The following is a 23,641-nucleotide window of genomic DNA, read 5'->3' as shown; positions in this document are numbered from 1 at the left end:
TGCCCTATAAACACAAACGTTGGTATGAAGGCTGCGCTGTACTTTGTCAGGAGCTGTAGAATTCCCGAACAAAGAAGCATTGGTGTTCCAATGAAATGTCCATTACAACCACCCCGATCAGGCAAAACGGTGTCTTCCCACGATCTGAGACGCTAGGGGTTGCTCTGTCAGTGCAGCTCGCGACGAGTAAAATGAATATTTCCTACATGTACAGGTATTAGAAGCTCTCCCGTCTAGGATTAACGTCTGATCAATGAGATATTAACAGTCACTTTCGAGATTGGCGTCGCGGGTAAGTGTACACACGCACCTCCACTGTAAGGTAAAATGAAATTCCTACACTTTGTAATTTCTTGTATATGTATCTTGTTTTAAGACGCGAAACACCGACATATATTAGGCCAGATTACTCTTTGTAGTTACTTTATTGTCGGTGTCCTGGGTTACGTCTGAGGCATGATATGTAAACGTACAACAGGTTATATCATCATGTTATTGGTATACACCAATGCCATTATATGAATATTATGTAAATGTGAAATTTCAATCTTTGAAATGTTACATAACCTGTATTTGCAGTTTTAGTATTTCTGTAACGCTTGAATGTAGATGTTGATGGTTGGAGGGTCGGATGTCGCTATATACATTGTTCCAGTACAAATGAGGTTTGACTGGACGTGATGCCCAAATTGTTTGAGTTTTGAAAAGTGAAAATAATGATAACAGTTATGGGTGACAAACCAAAGGTCATAATAGTGGACCTGTGAAGATTCCGGGGTAGAATAGGTCTTCAGCAACCCATACTTGACGTAAAAAGCGACTATGCTTGTCGTAAGAGGCAACTAAAGGGATCGGGTGATCAGGCTCGCCGATTGGTTGATACATGTCATCGATCCCAATTGCATGGATCGATGCTCATGATGTCAATCACTGGATGATCTGGTCCAGACTCGATTATTTACAGACCACCGTCATACAGCTGGAATATTGCTGAGTGCGGCGTTAAGCAACAAACAAACAAACAAATCATAATAGGGGAGAATTGGACATTGGACTTTCTGTGTCCCATGCTTATAAACAGGCATTCAGGAGTAAGAAGTGACCAACCTTTTCTCGGGAATTCATCGCATGTGCATTAATATATATTTTTTTTGTCGTTACTAAATAACTTCTTTGAGGATTCGGGTTAGACCTGGTTCTCCTAAACATATGCTTGTCGCTTGAGGCGTGTGTATCGGGTGGTCAGATTCGGTGGCCTTGTTGACTGAGTGGCATTCTGCTCCATGACATTTGACGATGCGCTTAATATCAACATTGGTTTGGCTAGTCCAAACTCGGTTATGTGCAGTCGTCGTTTTTATAGCTGGAATATTACTGAGGGCGGCGTTAAGCATGTGAAAAAGAGAAAGTGCTTTGAGAAATTGTAAATTTCTGTGATACACTTATTGTCATCTAATGTTGAGCGAATGGAATTAAGTGCAATGAAAACTCGAAGTTCACTGACTCAGTACATCTTTGAGGACGTTGTCCCTTTATAAAAGAAGCCTTACATCGGTGATGTACTGCAGCATTCTCTTGTGTCGGGCTACAGATAACTCGACATATTTCCAAAGACCCAGGGGACATCGCGATAGCCAGGTTTCACTGTACCACAAAGATTAACTGCTTGGTTCACATTCCAATTCACTGCATTGAGACTAAGTTAAGCACCATATACATGTATGTAACCGTTAAGCCAGCTGCTAATCCTTATTAGTTAGGTCTTATGGGTATTACACCCCGGTTACAACGTAAACTGACTGGCAAAAGAAAGGAAACACGTGAAAATACTTTACTTTACTTTCCTACATTACAGAGAGTGAGTGATTTAATATTTAACGTCACATCGGCAGTATTTCAGCCATATCGCCTACATTACAGACTTCAAACAGAAATAAACATTCGTTAATTGTTTAAAAAATATATAATGAAAAGGAGTCCGGAGTCACTCTTTAGTTTGAGAACTGCAGTAATCTAGACTTGCATGGGCTGTATTTCATATATTTGTTTCCGGTTCTGTATGACAGACTGTGCTCATTACTGTGCACAGTGTAATTGTGCCCCTCGTCATGTGCACGTCACACGTTGTGAGATACCCTTGCTCATTGATATGATGCATGTAATATCGCCCATGACACCCGTATAAAATACATCATCACCGAAAAACCATTTCTTGCTTGTTGCTTTGTAGCCACCATTAAACATGTGTACTTTCTCTTGCCTGGTTTGTAAGGACGTACAGCTGTTTTCTCTATGAGAGAATTTGCAGTGTTATTCAATTGTGCCGAGCGTTTTAACAGTGAAAATCCGTTAATCCGTTACAGGTGAACACATTACACACAGTAATGTCTCTCTTCTTAAATACAGACATTTCCTTCAGTAACAGTCAGTAAGGGGAGGATTCCGGACTAACGGGTGTTCTCTGTATTGTGATTGTGTTGATATTGTCCTGAAAACCAGAATGACGAGCTAATTGTTTCCTCTTTACGTGACTACATAAATAACCCAATCATTACACAAATATTTAACTTGGTTGATTGCGTGACCTGGAGTGTTCCTCATGGTATCAATCACTCGATTGTTTGGTCCAGACTCGACCGCCCTACATCGTATAGCTTGAATATTGCAAAGTGCGGCGTTAAACAACTAATAAACATGCTATAGGTTTTTTGTATAGGTGCTTCAATTTGTTATTTGGTAAACATTACTGTTTTTTTGTTAACCTTACTTTTGTCCACAGTACCCTGCCTGCCATGATGTGGACTTACATTCTCCTGATCGTCTTAGTCTCCTGTCCCCTGGTTAACGCCGACCTGTCAACTCTAAACAGAGGTATGGTATATCTGAAACACGGTCGGACACATCCCTTTCCCCAAGAGGGGGTGGGGGTGGGGGTGGGGGTGGGGGTGGGGAGGTGGGAGTGGGGGAGTGATTAACGCAATCGATCATCCCTCCAAAGGCCCATGTTTGATGCTCTCAACGGTACAACGTATGATGCCGATTTCGCGTGTCCCCTGCCCTGATATTGTTCGAATATTACTGCGTAAACGTACACTTGCTAATTTTTTCCTCAAGTAAAATTCTCTTCAAATAGGGGGGAGGGGGGAGTGATTAACGCGATCGATCATCCCTCCAAAGGCCCGTGTTTGATGCTCTCAACGGTACAACGTATGATGCCGATTTCTCGTGTCCCCTGCCCTGATATTGTTCGAATATTACTGCGTAAACGTACACTTGCTATTTTTTTCCTCAAGTAAAATTCTCTTCAAATATCATCGTGGTGAACAATGTGCGTATGGAGTCAGTGTAGGATATGAATTCCTTAAAAACTGTACCCGTGAAGATTTCGGGGTAGAATAGGTCTTCAGCAACCAATACTTGCCGCAAAAGGCGACTATGCTTGTCGTTAAAGGCGACTAACGGGATCGAGTGGTAAGGGTCGCTGACTTGTGTGGATCGATGCTCATGATGTCAGTCACTGGATTGTCTGTTCCAGACCCGATTATTTTACAGGCCGCCGTCATATAGCTGGAATATTGCTGAGTCCGGCGTTAAACAACAAACAAACCAAACAAAACAAACGAACCTTAAAAACTGACATTTCGGATTCAGACAGAACCACATCGAGAAGTCTCGACAAATACATATGCATTTACTCACCTAAACAATAGAAATGAAAGAAAACACAAACAACATAACATTATAAATACTCCGTCTGTAAAAAAATTAGGAATATCAAGTGGGATCACTCAGCAATTGACAACATTTCCGCTATTCCATTGGTAATGTATCACAATATGTGCAGTTGGCTTGTCATATTTGAAAAGTCCGTTTGGACGATTTCTATGCGGAGACTAAAGTATAAAAATGATCATTGTCCATAATGATGCATGAACGTTTGATATATCTTAGGTGAAGTACCGCTGATTATATTCTGATTTAAAGTTCTGAACGTGACCCTTCAAGCAAGGTGTATTGTTATATTAATGCAAATGAAGATGTCAATGATGAACAGTTTATTTGGATCCATACATGTACGTCTATCATAATCTGCAGAGTTACGTCCCTTGTCCGGTACGGAATCCTCAGCTCCTGGGTTCATTACTTGATGAACTCTGATTACGATCTTTGATCTACAACTAGGACCAGGGTTTTTCATTAAGATGACCTGCCGTTCTTATCAGCTTTATACTACACCTTCGCCACTTGGTCTTTTCTAAAACATTTGGGGGCACGGGTGGCCCATTCGTCTAAGGCGCCGCGATTCGCTGTGCAGAGTTGCGTCCCTTGGGCACGCCCGAAACCTATGATTGTGGGTTCGAATCTCTGTTCGCCCCGATTATGTTTCTAGGTTTGTCAGCACCATACCCGTGCTCGTGGGTTTCACCGAAGTAGTAAACGTCTGAGACCTGCATCACTTCGAGCTTTCCTCCCACATTAAGCTGACACGCCGTGATATAACTGGAATACTGTTAAAAACGGCGTTAAACACAACTTACTCACTCCTAAACATTTCCAAGCCAGATTTGACATGACATGACATGAATATATCATTCAGGGTAAGAAGTCGTGCCTCCCTTACCTATAAACTTAATACCAAATGGTAAAAGCTTCTTTGGCCTTTCTGAATTTGGTTACTGTGAAAAGATATATATGCCTGTTGAACATAAACTCTGTGGGACTATTGACACACTTCTGTCAATATCGTGACACAAACGTGGGGTCGATTGTATTCATTGACAAAGCGCGTATGGCTGTTTGGCCCAAACAGTAATTTGTCCTCAGTTGGTGAGACAGTACGGTCCCGTCTTCTTGAATAGCGACGACAGTAATGACACGAGGATGTATACCGAACGTGATATGTCTGTACGTCTACTGTAAGTTCTTCAGTGTGGTTCAACAACGCCTACATCTTTCTGAAGTAGTGAAAAGTGTTTGAATGGTTGAAGTTTAATGTGATTTTGTATCAATACAGCCACCAGCCCGCTGTTCCATTTCAATAGCTATAATCGGATTTTAAATTGGCAAAAAGCCCTTGCGGTACTAACAACAACGAGAAGGGTGTTTTGTGAGTGCGTGACTTGGTGTTTGAAAGTATCTCAGTTAAGTTATATCATGGCAATTCAGTCCACCAAGTCAGTATCCAGGCGTTTAGCACTTTGTAAAATCCATGAGTGAGTGAGAGAATATTTGATTTAACATCTAACCCCGCTGAGGGAGGAGTGGGTAGTAGGTTTTACATTTATACTACTTTGGTGAAACTTGGGTATGGTGATGACAAACCTATCAAACCAGCTACCATAGGTTTCTGGTACGACTAAAGGGCGCAAATCTGCACAGCCATATGCGAAGCCTTAGACAAATGTATGGAACCAACAGAATCAGGGCAAATATAGAAATATTTTACGCGAACACGTATGATTGATGCGATTTCGACATCCGGGTTAACTTTTCCCTCCACGGACTTTTATATCAATCAATCAATTAATCAAGTTTACCAATATGAGCAGTCCGATATTTCATGTTCTGTTTCCACGTGCATTATGCTGACATAACAGACACAATGAGTTCAGATAGCCATTAGAACAAACACAGTCACTAATCATGTATCATTAATCACATTTGTTGCATTTAGATGGTTAAGGTGAGGTGCAATGGGGTTTAACGTCGCGTCCAAGATTATTGCACTTATCTAGCGACGTGCATACACGTGTATGTATGTGTGTGGCTGCTTGTACTAGTCCGGACTGATGCCGATTTATAGTGCAAGCTCACTGCAAAAAAACCGCAAAAGTGATGTTAGATGCATATTTTATGTGCATACTTTTTGTAAAACTATCACTGTACTATTGGTCTCATGGCCAAAAATAAGAATAAAATGTCTGTCTGTCTGTATAATTTACATATGATATAAATGACAGATATAATAACAGATGGTAAACGATTGTTTCAAATTGGCACACACCATTGTCATTGACCAAGGTTCCATATGGCACACATTGAACAGTAGATTGTCAAGGTGAAGGTAATCTGTTCTCAATATCTTGTATGGCCACCATTAGAGTCCAAAGTCACTAGTATCATCGTCCCCCTGGAACAATTAGATCCCGAATTGTGGCCTGGGAGTGTTCACCCACTGTGCCTGCAGTTCTCGTGCTTATTATCGGAGGTTCTGTGATTGTTGCTGTCGTGCTCGCAGTCGTTGATCCAGTGCATCCCATAAATGTTCCATTGGGTTTAAATCTGGAGACCTGGAGCGTCATGGCAGGGCCTGGATGTTGTGATTCCTGAAAAAAGGCTGTTGTCTGTCTTGCCGTGTGGGGTCGGGCGTTGTCTTGTTGGAAAATGACGTTCTCTTGTTCCATAATGGGAAGGACGTATGGCCAAAGAATCTCTGTGCCGTTAGATTCCCTAGAACCTGCACCATGTCTGTTCTACCAGTGTAGGAGATGGCTGCGCACATCATCACACTACCACCACCAAATTTGTCCACTTCATGTATCTGTATACAGTGTAAACACGATGTCTACCATCCGCACGGTGAAGCATAAAACGTGACTCGTCACTAAACCAAAAATGCTTCCATCGCAGTGTGGCCATATTCTTGATACAATTGACGTCGCGACCATGCAGGTCCGTAAAAATGACACCTCGAACTGGTCGTCTAGCGCGAATACCTTCCGTGCGTAAACGGTTCCTCACTGTCTGGGATGATATCCTACAAACTCCTTGTATTGCCGTAGTTTACAGGGGTGCCCGTAGTGGTTCTTTTACGTAAGTGACGTAGCCAAGTGAATCTGCCCTGGGCTCTCGTGGTGATACGTGGTCGACCAGATATGGGTAAGTCCCATGTGTCTGATAACGGTTTTACAGTCTTGTAATAGTGCTTGGTGCTTCGTGGCAAAACCTGGCTGCAGCCGAAGATGATTCTCTTGTTTGCAGTCGGCCGATGAAGTTGTTGCGTTGGGCTTCCGTCAGTCGTCGCATGTTTTCGCTGTTCACTTGCTGTCAGATTGTTATGGCATGCAAATGATAACTCAACGTTTTTATAGCCGAATAAATGCTGTTGAACGAGCATGTCATGTCTGTGTGTTTCAGCGCCAGGCTCTCTTACATTGTTATCCTTTTGCGATTTTCTCCATCCTTTCACCAGATTTCTGCAGTCATCCTTCCCACACAAATCAATCTCAATCCATGCAGAAATGTTTTGTGACATTAATTTCGTATGGATGTCGGCAATATTTCGTATGTATGTCGGCAACATTCTAAAAATAATTCCGATTTTTCTACTTTAACGTTTTTTTCTTTTTTTGCAGAGTTTATTGAGCGTTGCTATCAAGGTTAACATTTGTATACTCACTACAACATAAAACAACCCCACTAATTCCTATATTCATTAATTTCAGATTGTCATTCCATCTATGACGCCGTATTGGTCGTGGATGGATCAGAAAGTATTGGCCTCGAGAACTTCAAAACAATCAAAAGAGCACTTATGGAGTTCGTCAACAACACTCTGCAAACAAACAAGGACGTCCACCTTGGCGTGGTCCTTTACAGCAGCGGCGTGGAGGAGACGGTCAACATGACCTCCGACTGGGCCATGTTAGACGACAAAATCAACGCCATGGCCTGGCCTGCTAGAGCAACGTTCACCGACAGTGGTATCGAGGCTGCGACCGCCATGCTACTTGAACAGGGCAGGAAAGTAGTTCCACGAATCCTGATTGTGGTCACAGATGGCCTGTCCACACGACCCGACAGGACACTAGTCGCTGCAGCTGCTGCTAAACAGTCAAGTATCACTGTCTATTCTGTTGGGATTGAAGTGTATGTGAAAGCAAACACCGAGATCCTGGCTCGATATAAGACGGAGTTGTCTACCATTGCATCTGACGAAGGTCACGTGATCCACTTGGCAGATTTTAACGAATTTGAGAATATTGCTCCAGAGCTTGCAACGAAGTTCTGTGCAGTAGTTGGTAAGTATATGAGGTGTAGTAATTATGCCAGCTTCCCATATACAATGAGATGTGAAATGTAATTCGGATAAATGAATTAACTAAACTGACTTCCAAAAGAAGCTTTACCAGAGTTTGAAATCATTCTTGCTCAAAAACAACAAACCATATATGCATGAAGTAAAGTGTATTGAGAAGATCAATATATCAACATAATCAACACAGAAAATGACAATCATACGACGACCGACAATGACGTCAGAGCCCCCCAAAGGGTGTAGCACAAAACTCGAGCTTTCAGAATCATGGACAATAGGCATAAACAATCGCTCACGTTCAATAACAAGTCATTAGTAGCGTGTGTGACCACCAAATGCCTCAATACATGCAAAAACTCTTCGACGCACAGAAAAAGTCAGTCGTCTGATGAGGTCACGTGGGATTTGACGCCATTCTTCTTGGAGGGCCAAGATCAGTTCTTGCCGGTTGGCTGGAGGGTGTGGTCGTTGTCGAACACGACGATCCATCAAGTCCCAGAGGTGTTCTATGGGGGACATGTCGGGTGAGCGTGCAGGCCACGGCAGGACGTTGACGTTGTTGGCTGCGAGGAAGTTAGTGACAATTCTGGCTGTATGGGCTCTAGCGTTGTCATGCTGATAAATGACACCACGTGGCTGCTGTTAGAGAAATTGTAGGACAACTGGACGAAGAATGTTATCCATGTAACGCTGAGCTGTCAAGTTTCCGTCAACGATGATCAGCGGTGTCCTCTCCTGCCCACAGATCCCTCCCCACACCATGACACTCCCTCCACCTTATGGTACGACCTCCTGCACGCAACAGGCCGCCGATCGTTCACCCCTTCGGCGGTAAACACGTTGTCTTCCATCAGCCCTAAACATACAGAATCGACTTTCGTCAGTGAAGACAACCCTCTGCCAGTCACGTCGTTGCCAACGTCGTACAGTCCGGGCCCATCTCAATCGCAGACAACGATGTTGCGCTGTCAATAGCTGTCCTCTGTATGGTCTAAAAGCCCTGATTCAGTGAGCCCTGAGTCTCCTGGCCACTGTCTGTCGACTAACCTTGTGACCTAAGGCATTTGTCGCCGATGACGTCACTTTCAGGAAGCGATTTCGGAGGTGCAAGGTACGCAAATACCGGCCATCATAGGGCGTGGACACCCGGTGTCTGCCTGTTCTTGGTCCGTCAGCGGTCCGCCCTGTCTGTCTGTAACGTTGCATCAAGTTGGTAACGGCAACACGAGAGCAACCGAAGGTTCGTGCAATATCGGCGTGGGTGGCTCCCATCTGTACCATACCCAAGGCTCGTTCACGTTGTTCGACTGTGAGTCGTGGCATTTCTTTTGTGTTTTTTTTTATCACTGTGGATGTCTGACTTGCCGTTGCAATCGTTTTATACCCTTACCCGTACGTGCATTTGCAGTTGCCCGTGGTGCACGTGTTTTTCACTTTTTCGTGTGTTATCTGGCAAACATGTAACAGACGATTAACATTTTCTGCCTACACTATTGTTGTATTTAGGTTATGTGTTTCAGATTGACTTCATCCAAAAAAAAATTATACTTTGTATGAAATTTATATTTTCAGTTGGTAAAGTTTCTTTTGGACGTCAGTTTACATGTAGGAGGTACACTGCTGCGTATATATGGACTGAGCTTTAAGAAAATATTTTCACGAAATTATAAAAGATTTTTTTGTGTGTTTTATGGTTTAACGCCTCTTTCATGTCACGGTGTGTCAGTTTAATAGGGGAACAAAACGCCGTGGAGAGAACTAGGTTAAAGTATATTGTCAGAAAGTAAAAGTAAACTGGTAGTCGGAATCTATTCCGGATGTAAGTTCCTGATTAGTAGTGAGTGGGTGAGTGAGTATGGTTTTACTTTACGCCGCTTTTAGCAATATTCCAGCAATATAACGGCGGGGGACACCAGAAATGGGCTTCACACATTGTAACCATGTCGGGAATCGAACCCGGGTCTTCGGCGTGACGAGCGAACGCTTTAACTACTGGGCTACCCGACCGCCCCTCTTAATCAGTAACGCAAGTGGGTCAAGTTAAGTGTATGCCTGTTGTATTGTGTCATGTTATCTTTTAAGGTTGGAAATCCAAACATTATGTTGGTTGATTATTCACCAAGATGGTGAAACTCAAAAAGAAATGGGAAATGGGTACTATCATTATCATGGACTAGGCGATCCTGGTAGCTCAGGGATTCACAGTGAATAATTTTCATTAGCATGCACGTTTCTTAACAGTTAAGAACAGTGATTTATGTGTACATCAAACGTCTTACAATAAAACCTTTTTGTGAGGAAATATGTTATCATAATTATTTTATATGAGGACAGTTGTCACTGAGTCATTAAAGCGTTCGTTCGTCACACCGAAGACCCGGGTTAGATTTCTGTCATGGGTACGATGTCTGAAGCCCATTTCTGGTGTCCTCCGCCGTGATATTGCAGGAATATTGCTAACGCAGCGTAAAACCCTACTCCCTCACTGAGTCATTAAACTCGACCCGAATGTTTAAATATGGTCGACATTGTGATGCAAACCTTACGAACAGATTTCGCAATTACACGAATGCAGATCACAATGGGATCCCTATCACCACCATCATGGTACAAGTGTACATGAAACATTGAAACTAATGTGCGTGCTCATGTTTCACCTAGGTACAAAAATGCCTGAGTCAAATTTCAGCTGATGTTGTGACCGGCCTCCAGAACCTGACAGTATACGTAGGGGACACGTTCACTCTGACAGCAGAGATGAGTCACGCAGCCGTGGTCGGGGGAACCTGGACTCTAAATGGCGCACCATTGTCTGACGGAGGAAGGGTCAATATATCTAACAACGGTTCACTTCAGCATCTAACCTTGAATGGAGCCGCTTTGACGGATGCAGGGGAATACGCATTCACTGTTGGCACAACAACGGCACAAGGATACGTCAGAGTTGGTTAGTTATTACCTCTTACCCCAGAGTTTCACTCATAATGATGGATTGATACTCTTCTTTTCAGTACAGATGGACATTTTACATGTTCAAGTAAAGATGGCTTAACAAGCATGTTAGGAAACATGGCCACATTACAACCATCTGGAACCAAAAGTCAAAACTATTACTGACTTGACATGTGACATCAATCAATAACACTCATACCTGGTTTTGGATAAAGGGCGACACCAATTCTCTAATTCGATCTAATTATTATTAGATTTGAAATAAAGTAAACTACGGTTATAACGAACTCAAAGAATTTTGGTACGTTATAATTGAATTTAGTTATGAGCATATACACAGCAAACGGACGGGTCCCCGTCAAACTGTTCGTTTTATCCGTCAGTTCATTATAAGCATGTTCGTTATAAGCATGTTCGTTATAAACGTAGTTTACTGTAACATGGAACTGAAACAGTTATGCAGTTACACTTCTTATTTCAACAATACTAATAGTTTCTGTGGGGGCTAGGATTTCATATTGATCTACCGATGGCAAAACCAAAAATATGAGCGAAAATATAAAAAAAAAGACAAAACAAAGCCATATAAAAATGTAATTTCTGCGGCAGACAATTTCTTTTCTTTCAACAATCTGGCGCATTACTAGTTTTCATAAGCAGTTTGGGGGACAGTATACCATGTTCAAAAACATTCCATGCTCTAACTTGGAAAGCATAGACTAAGACACTCGTTTCCTAAAATCGATACACAAATGCACTCAGTCACTAATCTTCATCTGTCCACTCTCTGCCTGTCTAACCATAGGTAACCTACAAAAACAACGGCCTCATGGTATTTATTTTTGTGTCTCCGTATCACTCATCAACCCGATATAAGAACTCTGCAGAATCATTGTGAACGAGTGAGGGCAAGGAGCTGTCACAAGGAATGCATAGAAACACAATTACCAATACTATTTTTAAATATGAGTTGTTGTATTTCCCAAAGGCAAAGTAATTTTCTTGCAGACGCAACCACCATCACACAAGGTCTTACAGATCAAACTGTCTCTCAGGGTACACAGGTGGTATTCCAAGTCACCTTAAGTCAGACAGGCATCACAGGTGATTGGTTCAAGGATGGTGTCAGTTTAACCGGTGATTCAAGATATCAGACCCAATCTTCTGGAAATACCCATTACATGTACTTCAATTCTCAAGTATCCGACTCTGGAAGATATATGTTCACTGCCAATGGCCAATCTACTTCAGCCCAGTTGACGGTTACAGGTAATCCAGTTTTATTCTTTTACTTTGTGGTAAAAACATCTGAGAATAGTTGTTTATTAATGTGAATGTGCTCCATTTGAATTTAGTTGTAAATAGTTGATCTCATGATATATCACGCATACATTTGGCAACTGATCACAACTTGAATCTCGGATTGTAACTCTATGGTGGACACATTATATTGAAGGAATGAGATATGTTATTTATTCAGGTTCAGGTGCTGTGAACGGAAACTGGGGCGAGTGGACACAGTGGAGTGGTCCCACCTGTCCTGCAACATGTGGTTCTGCAGCTATAAACAATCTCTCCAGAAGCAGGTCCTGTGATAACCCAACACCAAGTAACGGTGGCACTTCCTGTACCGGAGAAGCAAGTCAGAGCGAGAGCCGAAATTGTGGACCATCTACATGTGGTATGTGTACGGGAAACTACGTTATGAAACTCCGAAACATGTCTGTGTGTTTTTATGCCTGTACTTGTTCTGTAGACGTCAACAGTCAATTTGTTATATAATCGTGATTTATGCCGCTACCTACCCTCAGTAAGCAAGCATACATGCACCCATATAGTGAGTAGGGAGTTAATTATCGTAAACAAAGTAACGATGTCATTTTGATTGATATCATAATAGAAATAGGCCTTCTTTATTGTCCTCACATGGTGATTCGAACTTAAGCCCATGTCTAAACGAATGCAACAGAGCAGTTAGAGCAACAATGGGTTGGATTTAAAAGTTCTTATTACTTCCAACAGTTACATCTGCCATTTATCAAAGCTTGTACATCCAACAAAGAAAAAAATCAATACAATTGATACATCTAAACTATTTCAGATTTACATACAAACATTACACTTCATCTGTGAGAATTATTCCAAGTTTAACTAGTGCATTGTGTTCTAAGGCCTTCTTTATCTCAAGTGTTATTGATGAACGTTTTAGTTCACTTATACTGTGGTTAGAAGTCATGAATGGTTGTAGAGTAAAATGAATTGAATAGAAAAATCTGTAGACAAGCTGAAGCAAAAACGTGAAACCCACAAAAACCCTCTATTTTCAATGGCTGTGAATGGGGACAAAAAAGAAATGTTTTATGTATCATTACAAATACTGATAAGGCGCAATATTGACATATGTAACTGGTGTGAGAGTTTGAATTAATTGGAACGGGGTTCTGTAACTTACATCTATAGATGGGTTCTAAATCAATAAAGTATATTGGTACCAGTTGAACGTTCACTCAGTATTTGTGAATACGATCAGTTCATTTGGATGAGTATTTGTAGGCAAAAGGCAATCGGTATATCACCAAATCAATTACTAAGGCAGATAACGACAAATATGAACTTGGCTATGTTAAAACTTGATCATCTTCTTGACTTGGACTGTTATCATCTAAGATAGATTATAAACAAGTTGTCGTTTTCCTTGTAGACTCTACCATCACAGGAGGTCTTACAGATCAAACTGTCTCTCAGGGTACACAGGTGGTATTTCAAGTCACCTTAAGTCAGACAGGCATCACAGGTGATTGGTTCAAGGATGGTGTCAGTATAACCGGTGATTCAAGATATCAGACCCAATCTTCTGGAAATACCCAGTACATGTTCTTCGCCAATTCTCAAGTATCCGACTCTGGAACATATATGTTCACTGCCAATGGCCAATCTACTTCAGCCCAGTTGACGGTTACAGGTAATCCTTTTTATTCCTGTTACTTTTTAGTAAAAACATGTCTGAGGATAGTTGTTTATTAATGTGAATGTGCTCCATATGAATTTAGTTGTAAATAGTTGATCTCATGATATATCACGCATACATTTGGCAACTAATCACAACTTGAATCTCGGATTGTAACTCTATGGTGGACACATTATATTGTAGGAATGAGATATGTTATTTATTCAGGTTCAGGTGCAGTGAACGGAAACTGGGGCGAGTGGACACAGTGGAGTGGTCCCACCTGTCCTGCAACATGTGGTTCTGCAGCTATAAACAATCTCTCCAGAAGCAGGTCCTGTGATAACCCGGCTCCAAGTAACGGTGGCACTTCCTGTACCGGAGAAGCAAGTCAGAGCGAGAGCCGAATGTGTGGACCATCTACATGTGGTATGTGTACTGGAAACTACGTTGTGAAACGCCGAAACATTTCTGTGTGTTTTTATGCCTGTACTTGTTCTGTAGACGCCAACAGTCAATTTGTTTAATAATCGTGATTTATACCGCTACCTACCCTCAGTAAGCAAGCATACATGAGTGGGGAGTTAACTGTCTTTAACAAAGTAACGATGTCATTTTGATGTGATATCATGAATAAAATAGGTCCCATTCATTGTCCTCACAGTCTAACCGAATGCAACAGAGCAGCTAGAGCAACAATGTGTTTGGATTTAAAAGTTCTTATTACTTCCAACAGTTACATCTGCCATTTATCAAACCTTGTACATCCAACAAAGAAACAAATCAATACAATTGATACATCTAAACTATTTCAGATTTACATAGAAACATTACACATCATCTGTGAGAATTATTCCAAGTTTAACTGGTGCATTGTGTTCTAAGGCCTTCTTTATCTCAAGTGTTATTGATGAACGTTTTAGTTCACCTATACTGCGGTTAGAATTCATGAATGGTTTCAAAGGAACATGAATGGAATAGAACCATCTGTAGACAAGTGGAAGCAAAAAAGAGAAACCCCCCAAAAACCCTCTATTTTCAATGGCTGTGAATGGGAATAAAAAGGAAATGCTTCATATATCATTACAAATACTGATAAGCGCAATATTGACATATGTAATTGGTGTGAGAGTTTAAATTAATTGGAACGGGGTTCTGTACACTTTCAACTATAGATCGGTTCTAAATCAATAAAGTATATCCCTACCAGTTGAACGTTCACTCAGTATTTGTGAATATGATCAGTTCATTTGGATGAGCATTTGTAGACGAAAATAAATTGACATACTAACAAATCATAAAATAAGGGAGATAACGACAAATAAGAACTTGGCTATGTTGAAACTTGATCATCTTCTTGACTTGGACTGTTATTGTCTATGATATATTATAAACAAGTTATCTTTTTTCTTGTAGACACAACCACCATCACACAAGGTCTTACAGATCAAACTGTCTCTCAGGGTACACAGGTGGTATTCCAAGTCACCTTACGTCAGACAGGCATCACAGGTGGTTGGTTCAAGGATGGTGTCAGTATAACCGGTGATTCAAGATATCAGACCCAATCTTCTGGAAATATCCATTACATGTACTTCAATTCTCAAGTATCCGACTCTGGAACATATATGTTCACTGCCAATGGCCAATCTACTTCAGCCCAGTTGACGGTTACAGGTAATCCAGTTTTATTCTTTTACTTTGTGGTAAAAACATCTGAGGATAGTTGTTTATTAATGTGAATGTGCTCCATTTGAATTTAGTTGTAAATAGTTGATCTCATGATATATCACGCATACATTTGGCAACTAATCACAACTTGAATCTCGGATTGTAACTCTATGGTGGACACATTATATTGTAGGAATGAGATATGTTATTTATTTAGGTTCAGGTGCAGTGAACGGAAACTGGGGCGAGTGGACACAGTGGAGTGGTCCCACCTGTCCTGCTACATGTGGTTCTGCAGCTATAAACAATCTCTCCAGAAGCAGGTCCTGTGATAACCCGGCTCCAAGTAACGGTGGCACTTCCTGTACCGGAGAAGCAAGTCAGAGCGAGAGCCGAATGTGTGGACCATCTACATGTGGTATGTGTACTGGAAACTACGTTGTGAAACGCCGAAACATTTCTGTGTGTTTTTATGCCTGTACTTGTTCTGTAGACGCCAACAGTCAATTTGTTTAATAATCGTGATTTATACCGCTACCTACCCTCAGTAAGCAAGCATACATGAGTGGGGAGTTAACTGTCTTTAACAAAGTAACGATGTCATTTTGATGTGATATCATGAATAAAATAGGTCCCATTCATTGTCCTCACATGGTGATTCGAACTTTAGCCCATGTATAAACGAGTGCAACAGAGCAACTAGAGCAACAATGTGTTGGATTTAAAAGTTCTTATTACTTCCAACAGTTACATCTGCCATTTATCAAACCTTGTACATCCAACAAAGAAACAAATCAATACAATTGATACATCTAAACTATTTCAGATTTACATAGAAACATTACACATCATCTGTGAGAATTATTCCAAGTTTAACTGGTGCATTGTGTTCTAAGGCCTTCTTTATCTCAAGTGTTATTGATGAACGTTTTAGTTCACTTAATCTGCGGTTAGAATTCATGAATGGTTTCAAAGGAACATGAATGGAATAGAACCATCTGTAGACAAGTGGAAGCAAAAAAGAGAAACCCCCCAAAAACCCTCTATTTTCAATGGCTGTGAATGGGAATAAAAAGGAAATGCTTCATATATCATTACAAATACTGATAAGCGCAATATTGACATATGTAATTGGTGTGAGAGTTTAAATTAATTGGAACGGGGTTCTGTACACTTTCAACTATAGATCGGTTCTAAATCAATAAAGTATATCCCTACCAGTTGAACGTTCACTCAGTATTTGTGAATATGATCAGTTCATTTGGATGAGCATTTGTAGACGAAAATAAATTGACATACTAACAAATCATAAAATAAGGGAGATAACGACAAATAAGAACTTGGCTATGTTGAAACTTGATCATCTTCTTGACTTGGACTGTTATTGTCTATGATATATTATAAACAAGTTATCTTTTTTCTTGTAGACGCAACCACCATCACACAAGGTCTTACAGATCAAACTGTCTCTCAGGGTACACAGGTGGTATTCCAAGTCACCTTACGTCAGACAGGCATCACAGGTGGTTGGTTCAAGGATGGTGTCAGTATAACCGGTGATTCAAGATATCAGACCCAATCTTCTGGAAATATCCATTACATGTACTTCAATTCTCAAGTATCCGACTCTGGAACATATATGTTCACTGCCAATGGCCAATCTACTTCAGCCCAGTTGACGGTTACAGGTAATCCAGTTTTATTCTTTTACTTTGTGGTAAAAACATCTGAGGATAGTTGTTTATTAATGTGAATGTGCTCCATTTGAATTTAGTTGTAAATAGTTGATCTCATGATATATCACGCATACATTTGGCAACTGATCACAACTTGAATCTCGGATTGTAACTCTATGGTGGACACATTATATTGTAGGAATGAAATACGTTAATTTATTCAGGTTCAGGTGCAGTGAACGGAAACTGGGGCGAGTGGACACAGTGGAGTGGTCCCACCTGTCCTGCAACATGTGGTTCTGCAGCTATAAACAATCTCTCCAGAAGCAGGTCCTGTGATAACCCGGCTCCAAGTAACGGTGGCACTTCTTGTACCGGAGAAGCAAGTCAGAGCGAGAGCCGAATGTGTGGACCATCTACATGTGGTATGTGTACTGGAAACTACGTTGTGAAACGCCGAAACATTTCTGTGTGTTTTTATGCCTGTACTTGTTCTGTAGACGCCAACAGTCAATTTGTTTAATAATCGTGATTTATACCGCTACCTACCCTCAGTAAGCAAGCATACATGAGTGGGGAGTTAACTGTCTTTAACAAAGTAACGATGTCATTTTGATGTGATATCATGAATAAAATAGGTCCCATTCATTGTCCTCACATGGTGATTCGAACTTTAGCCCATGTATAAACGAGTGCAACAGAGCAACTAGAGCAACAATGTGTTGGATTTAAAAGTTCTTATTACTTCCAACAGTTACATCTGCCATTTATCAAACCTTGTACATCCAACAAAGAAACAAATCAATACAATTGATACATCTAAACTATTTCAGATTTACATAGAAACATTACACATCATCTGTGAGAATTATTCCAAGTTTAACTGGTGCATTGTGTTCTAAGGCCTTCTTTATCTCAAGTGTTATTGATGAACGTTTTAGTTCACCTATACTGCGGTTAGAATTCATGAATGGTTTCAAAGGAACATGAATGGAATAGAACCATCTGTAGACAAGTGGAAGCAAAAAAGAGAAACCCCCCAAAAACCCTCTATTTTCAATGGCTGTGAATGGGAATAAAAAGGAAATGCTTCATATATCATTACAAATACTGATAAGCGCAATATTGACATATGTAATTGGTGTGAGAGTTTAAATTAATTGGAACGGGGTTCTGTACACTTTCAACTATAGATCGGTTCTAAATCAATAAAGTATATCCCTACCAGTTGAACGTTCACTCAGTATTTGTGAATATGATCAGTTCATTTGGATGAGCATTTGTAGACGAAAATAAATTGACATACTAACAAATCATAAAATAAGGGAGATAACGACAAATAAGAACTTGGCTATGTTGAAACTTGATCATCTTCTTGACTTGGACTGTTATTGTCTATGATATATTATAAACAAGTTATCTTTTTTCTTGTAGACGCAACCACCATCACACAAGGTCTTACAGATCAAACTGTCTCTCAGGGTACACAGGTGGTATTCCAAGTCACCTTACGTCAGACAGGCATCACAGGTGGTTGGTTCAAGGATGGTGTCAGTATAACCGGTGATTCAAGATATCAGACCCAATCTTCTGGAAATATCCATTACATGTACTTCAATTCTCAAGTATCCGACTCTGGAACATATATGTTCACTGCCAATGGCCAATCTACTTCAGCCCAGTTGACGGTTACAGGTAATCCAGTTTTATTCTTTTACTTTGTGGTAAAAACATCTGAGGATAGTTGTTTATTAATGTGAATGTGCTCCATTTGAATTTAGTTGTAAATAGTTGATCTCATGATATATCACGCATACATTTGGCAACTGATCACAACTTGAATCTCGGATTGTAACTCTATGGTGGACACATTATATTGTAGGAATGAGATATGTTATTTATTCAGGTTCAGGTGCAGTGAACGGAAACTGGGGCGAGTGGACACAGTGGAGTGGTCCCACCTGTCCTGCTACATGTGGTTCTGCAGCTATAAACAATCTCTCCAGAAGCAGGTCCTGTGATAACCCGGCTCCAAGTAACGGTGGCACTTCCTGTACCGGAGAAGCAAGTCAGAGCGAGAGCCGAATGTGTGGACCATCTACATGTGGTATGTGTACTGGAAACTACGTTGTGAAACGCCGAAACATTTCTGTGTGTTTTTATGCCTGTACTTGTTCTGTAGACGCCAACAGTCAATTTGTTTAATAATCGTGATTTATACCGCTACCTACCCTCAGTAAGCAAGCATACATGAGTGGGGAGTTAACTGTCTTTAACAAAGTAACGATGTCATTTTGATGTGATATCATGAATAAAATAGGTCCCATTCATTGTCCTCACATGGTGATTCGAACTTTAGCCCATGTATAAACGAGTGCAACAGAGCAACTAGAGCAACAATGTGTTGGATTTAAAAGTTCTTATTACTTCCAACAGTTACATCTGCCATTTATCAAACCTTGTACATCCAACAAAGAAACAAATCAATACAATTGATACATCTAAACTATTTCAGATTTACATAGAAACATTACACATCATCTGTGAGAATTATTCCAAGTTTAACTGGTGCATTGTGTTCTAAGGCCTTCTTTATCTCAAGTGTTATTGATGAACGTTTTAGTTCACTTAATCTGCGGTTAGAATTCATGAATGGTTTCAAAGGAACATGAATGGAATAGAACCATCTGTAGACAAGTGGAAGCAAAAAAGAGAAACCCCCCAAAAACCCTCTATTTTCAATGGCTGTGAATGGGAATAAAAAGGAAATGCTTCATATATCATTACAAATACTGATAAGCGCAATATTGACATATGTAATTGGTGTGAGAGTTTAAATTAATTGGAACGGGGTTCTGTACACTTTCAACTATAGATCGGTTCTAAATCAATAAAGTATATCCCTACCAGTTGAACGTTCACTCAGTATTTGTGAATATGATCAGTTCATTTGGATGAGCATTTGTAGACGAAAATAAATTGACATACTAACAAATCATAAAATAAGGGAGATAACGACAAATAAGAACTTGGCTATGTTGAAACTTAATCATCTTCTTGACTTGGACTGTTATTGTCTATGATATATTATAAACAAGTTATCTTTTTTCTTGTAGACACAACCACCATCACACAAGGTCTTACAGATCAAACTGTCTCTCAGGGTACACAGGTGGTATTCCAAGTCACCTTACGTCAGACAGGCATCACAGGTGGTTGGTTCAAGGATGGTGTCAGTATAACCGGTGATTCAAGATATCAGACCCAATCTTCTGGAAATATCCATTACATGTACTTCAATTCTCAAGTATCCGACTCTGGAAGATATATGTTCACTGCCAATGGCCAATCTACTTCAGCCCAGTTGACGGTTACAGGTAATCCAGTTTTATTCTTTTACTTTGTGGTAAAAACATCTGAGGATAGTTGTTTATTAATGTGAATGTGCTCCATTTGAATTTAGTTGTAAATAGTTGATCTCATGATATATCACGCATACATTTGGCAACTGATCACAACTTGAATCTCGGATTGTAACTCTATGGTGGACACATTATATTGTAGGAATGAAATACGTTAATTTATTCAGGTTCAGGTGCAGTGAACGGAAACTGGGGCGAGTGGACACAGTGGAGTGGTCCCACCTGTCCTGCAACATGTGGTTCTGCAGCTATAAACAATCTCTCCAGAAGCAGGTCCTGTGATAACCCGGCTCCAAGTAACGGTGGCACTTCCTGTACCGGAGAAGCAAGTCAGAGCGAGAGCCGAATGTGTGGACCATCTACATGTGGTATGTGTACTGGAAACTACGTTGTGAAACGCCGAAACATTTCTGTGTGTTTTTATGCCTGTACTTGTTCTGTAGACGCCAACAGTCAATTTGTTTAATAATCGTGATTTATACCGCTACCTACCCTCAGTAAGCAAGCATACATGAGTGGGGAGTTAACTGTCTTTAACAAAGTAACGATGTCATTTTGATGTGATATCATGATAAAAATAGGCCCCATTCATTGTCCTCACAGTCTAACCGAATGCAACAGAGCAGCTAGAGCAACAATGTGTTTGGATTTAAAAGTTCATATTACTTCCAACAGTTACATCTGCCATTTATCAAATCTTGTACATCCAACAAAGAAACAAATCAATACAATTGATACATCTAAACTATTTCAGAATTACATAGAAACATTACACATCATCTGTGAGAATTATTCCAAGTTTAACTGGTGCATTGTGTTCTAAGGCCTTCTTTATCTCAAGTGTTATTGATGAACGTTTTAGTTCACTTATACTGCGGTTAGAATTCATGAATGGTTTCAAAGGAACATGAATGGAATAGAACCATCTGTAGACAAGTTGAAGCAAAAAAGAGACCCCCCCCCCCCCTCCACACACACACACACCTTATTTTCAATGGCTGTGAATGGGGATAAAAAGGAAATGCTTCATATATCATTACAAATACTGATAAGCGCAATATTGACATATGTAATTGGTGTGAGAGTTTAAATTAATTGGAACGGGGTTCTGTACACTTTCAACAATAGATGGGTTCTAAATCAATAAAGTATATCCCTACCAGTTGAACGTTCACTCAGTATTTGTGAATATGATCAGTTCATTTGGATGAGCATTTGTAGACGAAAATAAATTGACATACTAACAAATCATAAAATAAGGGAGATAACGACAAATAAGAACTTGGCTATGTTAAAACTTGATCATCTTCTTGACTTGGACTGTTATTGTCTGAGATAGATTATAAACAAGTTGTCTTTTTTTTGTAGACACAACCACCATCACAGGAGGTCTTACAGATCAAACTGTCTCTCAGGGTACACAGGTGGTATTCCAAGTAACCTTAAGTCAGACAGGCATCACAGGTGATTGGTTCAAGGATGGTGTCAGTATAACCGGTGATTCAAGATATCAGACCCAATCTTCTGGAAATACCCATTACATGTACTTCAATTCTCAAGTATCCGACTCTGGAAGATATATGTTCACTGCCAGTGGCCAATCTACTTCAGCCCAGTTGACGGTTACAGGTAATCCAGTTTTATTCTTTTACTTTGTGGTAAAAACATCTGAGGATAGCTGTTTATTAATGTGAATGTGCTCCATTTGAATTTAGTTGTAAATAGTTGATCTCATGATATATCACGCATACATTTGGCAACTGATCACAACTTGAATCTCGGATTGTAACTATATAGTGGACACATTATATTGTAGGAATGAAATACGTTAATTTATTCAGGTTCAGGTGCAGTGAACGGAAACTGGGGCGAGTGGACACAGTGGAGTGGTCCCACCTGTCCTGCAACATGTGGTTCTGCAGCTATAAACAATCTCTCCAGAAGCAGGTCCTGTGATAACCCGGCTCCAAGTAACGGTGGCACTTCCTGTACCGGAGAAGCAAGTCAGAGCGAGAGCCGAATGTGTGGACCATCTACATGTGGTATGTGTACTGGAAACTACGTTGTGAAACGCCGAAACATTTCTGTGTGTTTATATGTTTGTACCTGTTCTGTAGACGATAACAGAGAAGTTGTTTAACAATAACTTGTTATGCCGCTACCTACCCTTAGTAATCAATCCTGCATGCCTACACAAAGTGTATGGGGGCATAACCCTCTTTAATGGAATAACCATACACCATTGACACCATGACATGATATAATACTAGTATTAGTAGGTTTTATTAATTACCCTCAAGTCCATGTCAGCGATGACCAAGAGCATGCTGAGCAACAATTTAATGTGAAATTTTGTGATCAATCCATTCCATTTTCTCATGAATAAGGATTACAGACATTGTAATTCTGCAGTGAAAATCAGTAAAGTTATTACCAAAAAATATTTTAGATTACAATTTACATCACCCGCGATACTGGCGAAATCGCATTGTTTCTTTTTTCACTTAGGTCATTGTTAAAACTGCAATAGAGTATGCTTTTTTAGTGAAATATTCCATTAATACGACGAGCAGTTTTATGCTTTACGATTGTTTGACGTGTTAGTCAATATTAGTTATTTGTGGACCACGTGCTTGCAGGTTCTTAGGGGGTTGCAGATGTGGAAGTGGTGCCAAATGTTTGACTGATTAAAACTTTTAAACAGAACAGAACGATCTCACCGGCAGCACTGCACATGCATAATTTCTCTTTTATATTTATTACTAAACATTTTTTTGACCGAGGACATCAAATATAAATGTCAGTTATTAACATAAAAACATAAACACTAACAGTGTAACAATAACTGATGCCATATTCCATTTGATGGATGTATGTTTATATTTCCAAACAAAATATGGGAAGCACAATACGCTCCCGGAATCGTTATCACACA

General features: G+C 40.2%; 1 protein-coding gene across 1 annotated transcript in view; it reads left to right on the top strand.

The window, feature by feature from the left end:
* Positions 1-261: 261 nt before the first annotated feature.
* LOC139461921 (serine-rich adhesin for platelets-like) overlaps positions 262-23,641 on the top strand; it is a 32,623-nt gene continuing 9,243 nt past the window's right edge. The window contains exons 1-17 of the mRNA XM_071243409.1: positions 262-292; positions 2,780-2,871; positions 7,446-8,021; positions 10,728-10,985; positions 11,999-12,259; positions 12,477-12,671; positions 14,172-14,366; positions 15,354-15,614; positions 15,826-16,026; positions 17,036-17,296; positions 17,509-17,709; positions 18,719-18,979; positions 19,191-19,391; positions 20,401-20,661; positions 20,874-21,074; positions 22,075-22,335; positions 22,548-22,748. Coding sequence (XP_071099510.1) covers positions 2,793-2,871; positions 7,446-8,021; positions 10,728-10,985; positions 11,999-12,259; positions 12,477-12,671; positions 14,172-14,366; positions 15,354-15,614; positions 15,826-16,026; positions 17,036-17,296; positions 17,509-17,709; positions 18,719-18,979; positions 19,191-19,391; positions 20,401-20,661; positions 20,874-21,074; positions 22,075-22,335; positions 22,548-22,748 — 3,874 coding nt within the window. The 5' untranslated portion in view covers positions 262-292; positions 2,780-2,792. The remainder of the gene's footprint in view (positions 293-2,779; positions 2,872-7,445; positions 8,022-10,727; positions 10,986-11,998; positions 12,260-12,476; positions 12,672-14,171; positions 14,367-15,353; positions 15,615-15,825; positions 16,027-17,035; positions 17,297-17,508; positions 17,710-18,718; positions 18,980-19,190; positions 19,392-20,400; positions 20,662-20,873; positions 21,075-22,074; positions 22,336-22,547; positions 22,749-23,641) is intronic.

Source organism: Haliotis cracherodii, unplaced genomic scaffold (genome assembly GCF_022045235.1).
Source record: "Haliotis cracherodii isolate W230 unplaced genomic scaffold, xgHalCrac1.p SCAF_15, whole genome shotgun sequence".
Lineage (NCBI taxonomy): Eukaryota > Metazoa > Mollusca > Gastropoda > Lepetellida > Haliotidae > Haliotis > Haliotis cracherodii.
The sequence above is the reverse complement of the archived record's forward strand: the minus strand, read 5'-3'. Positions and strand labels throughout refer to the sequence as shown.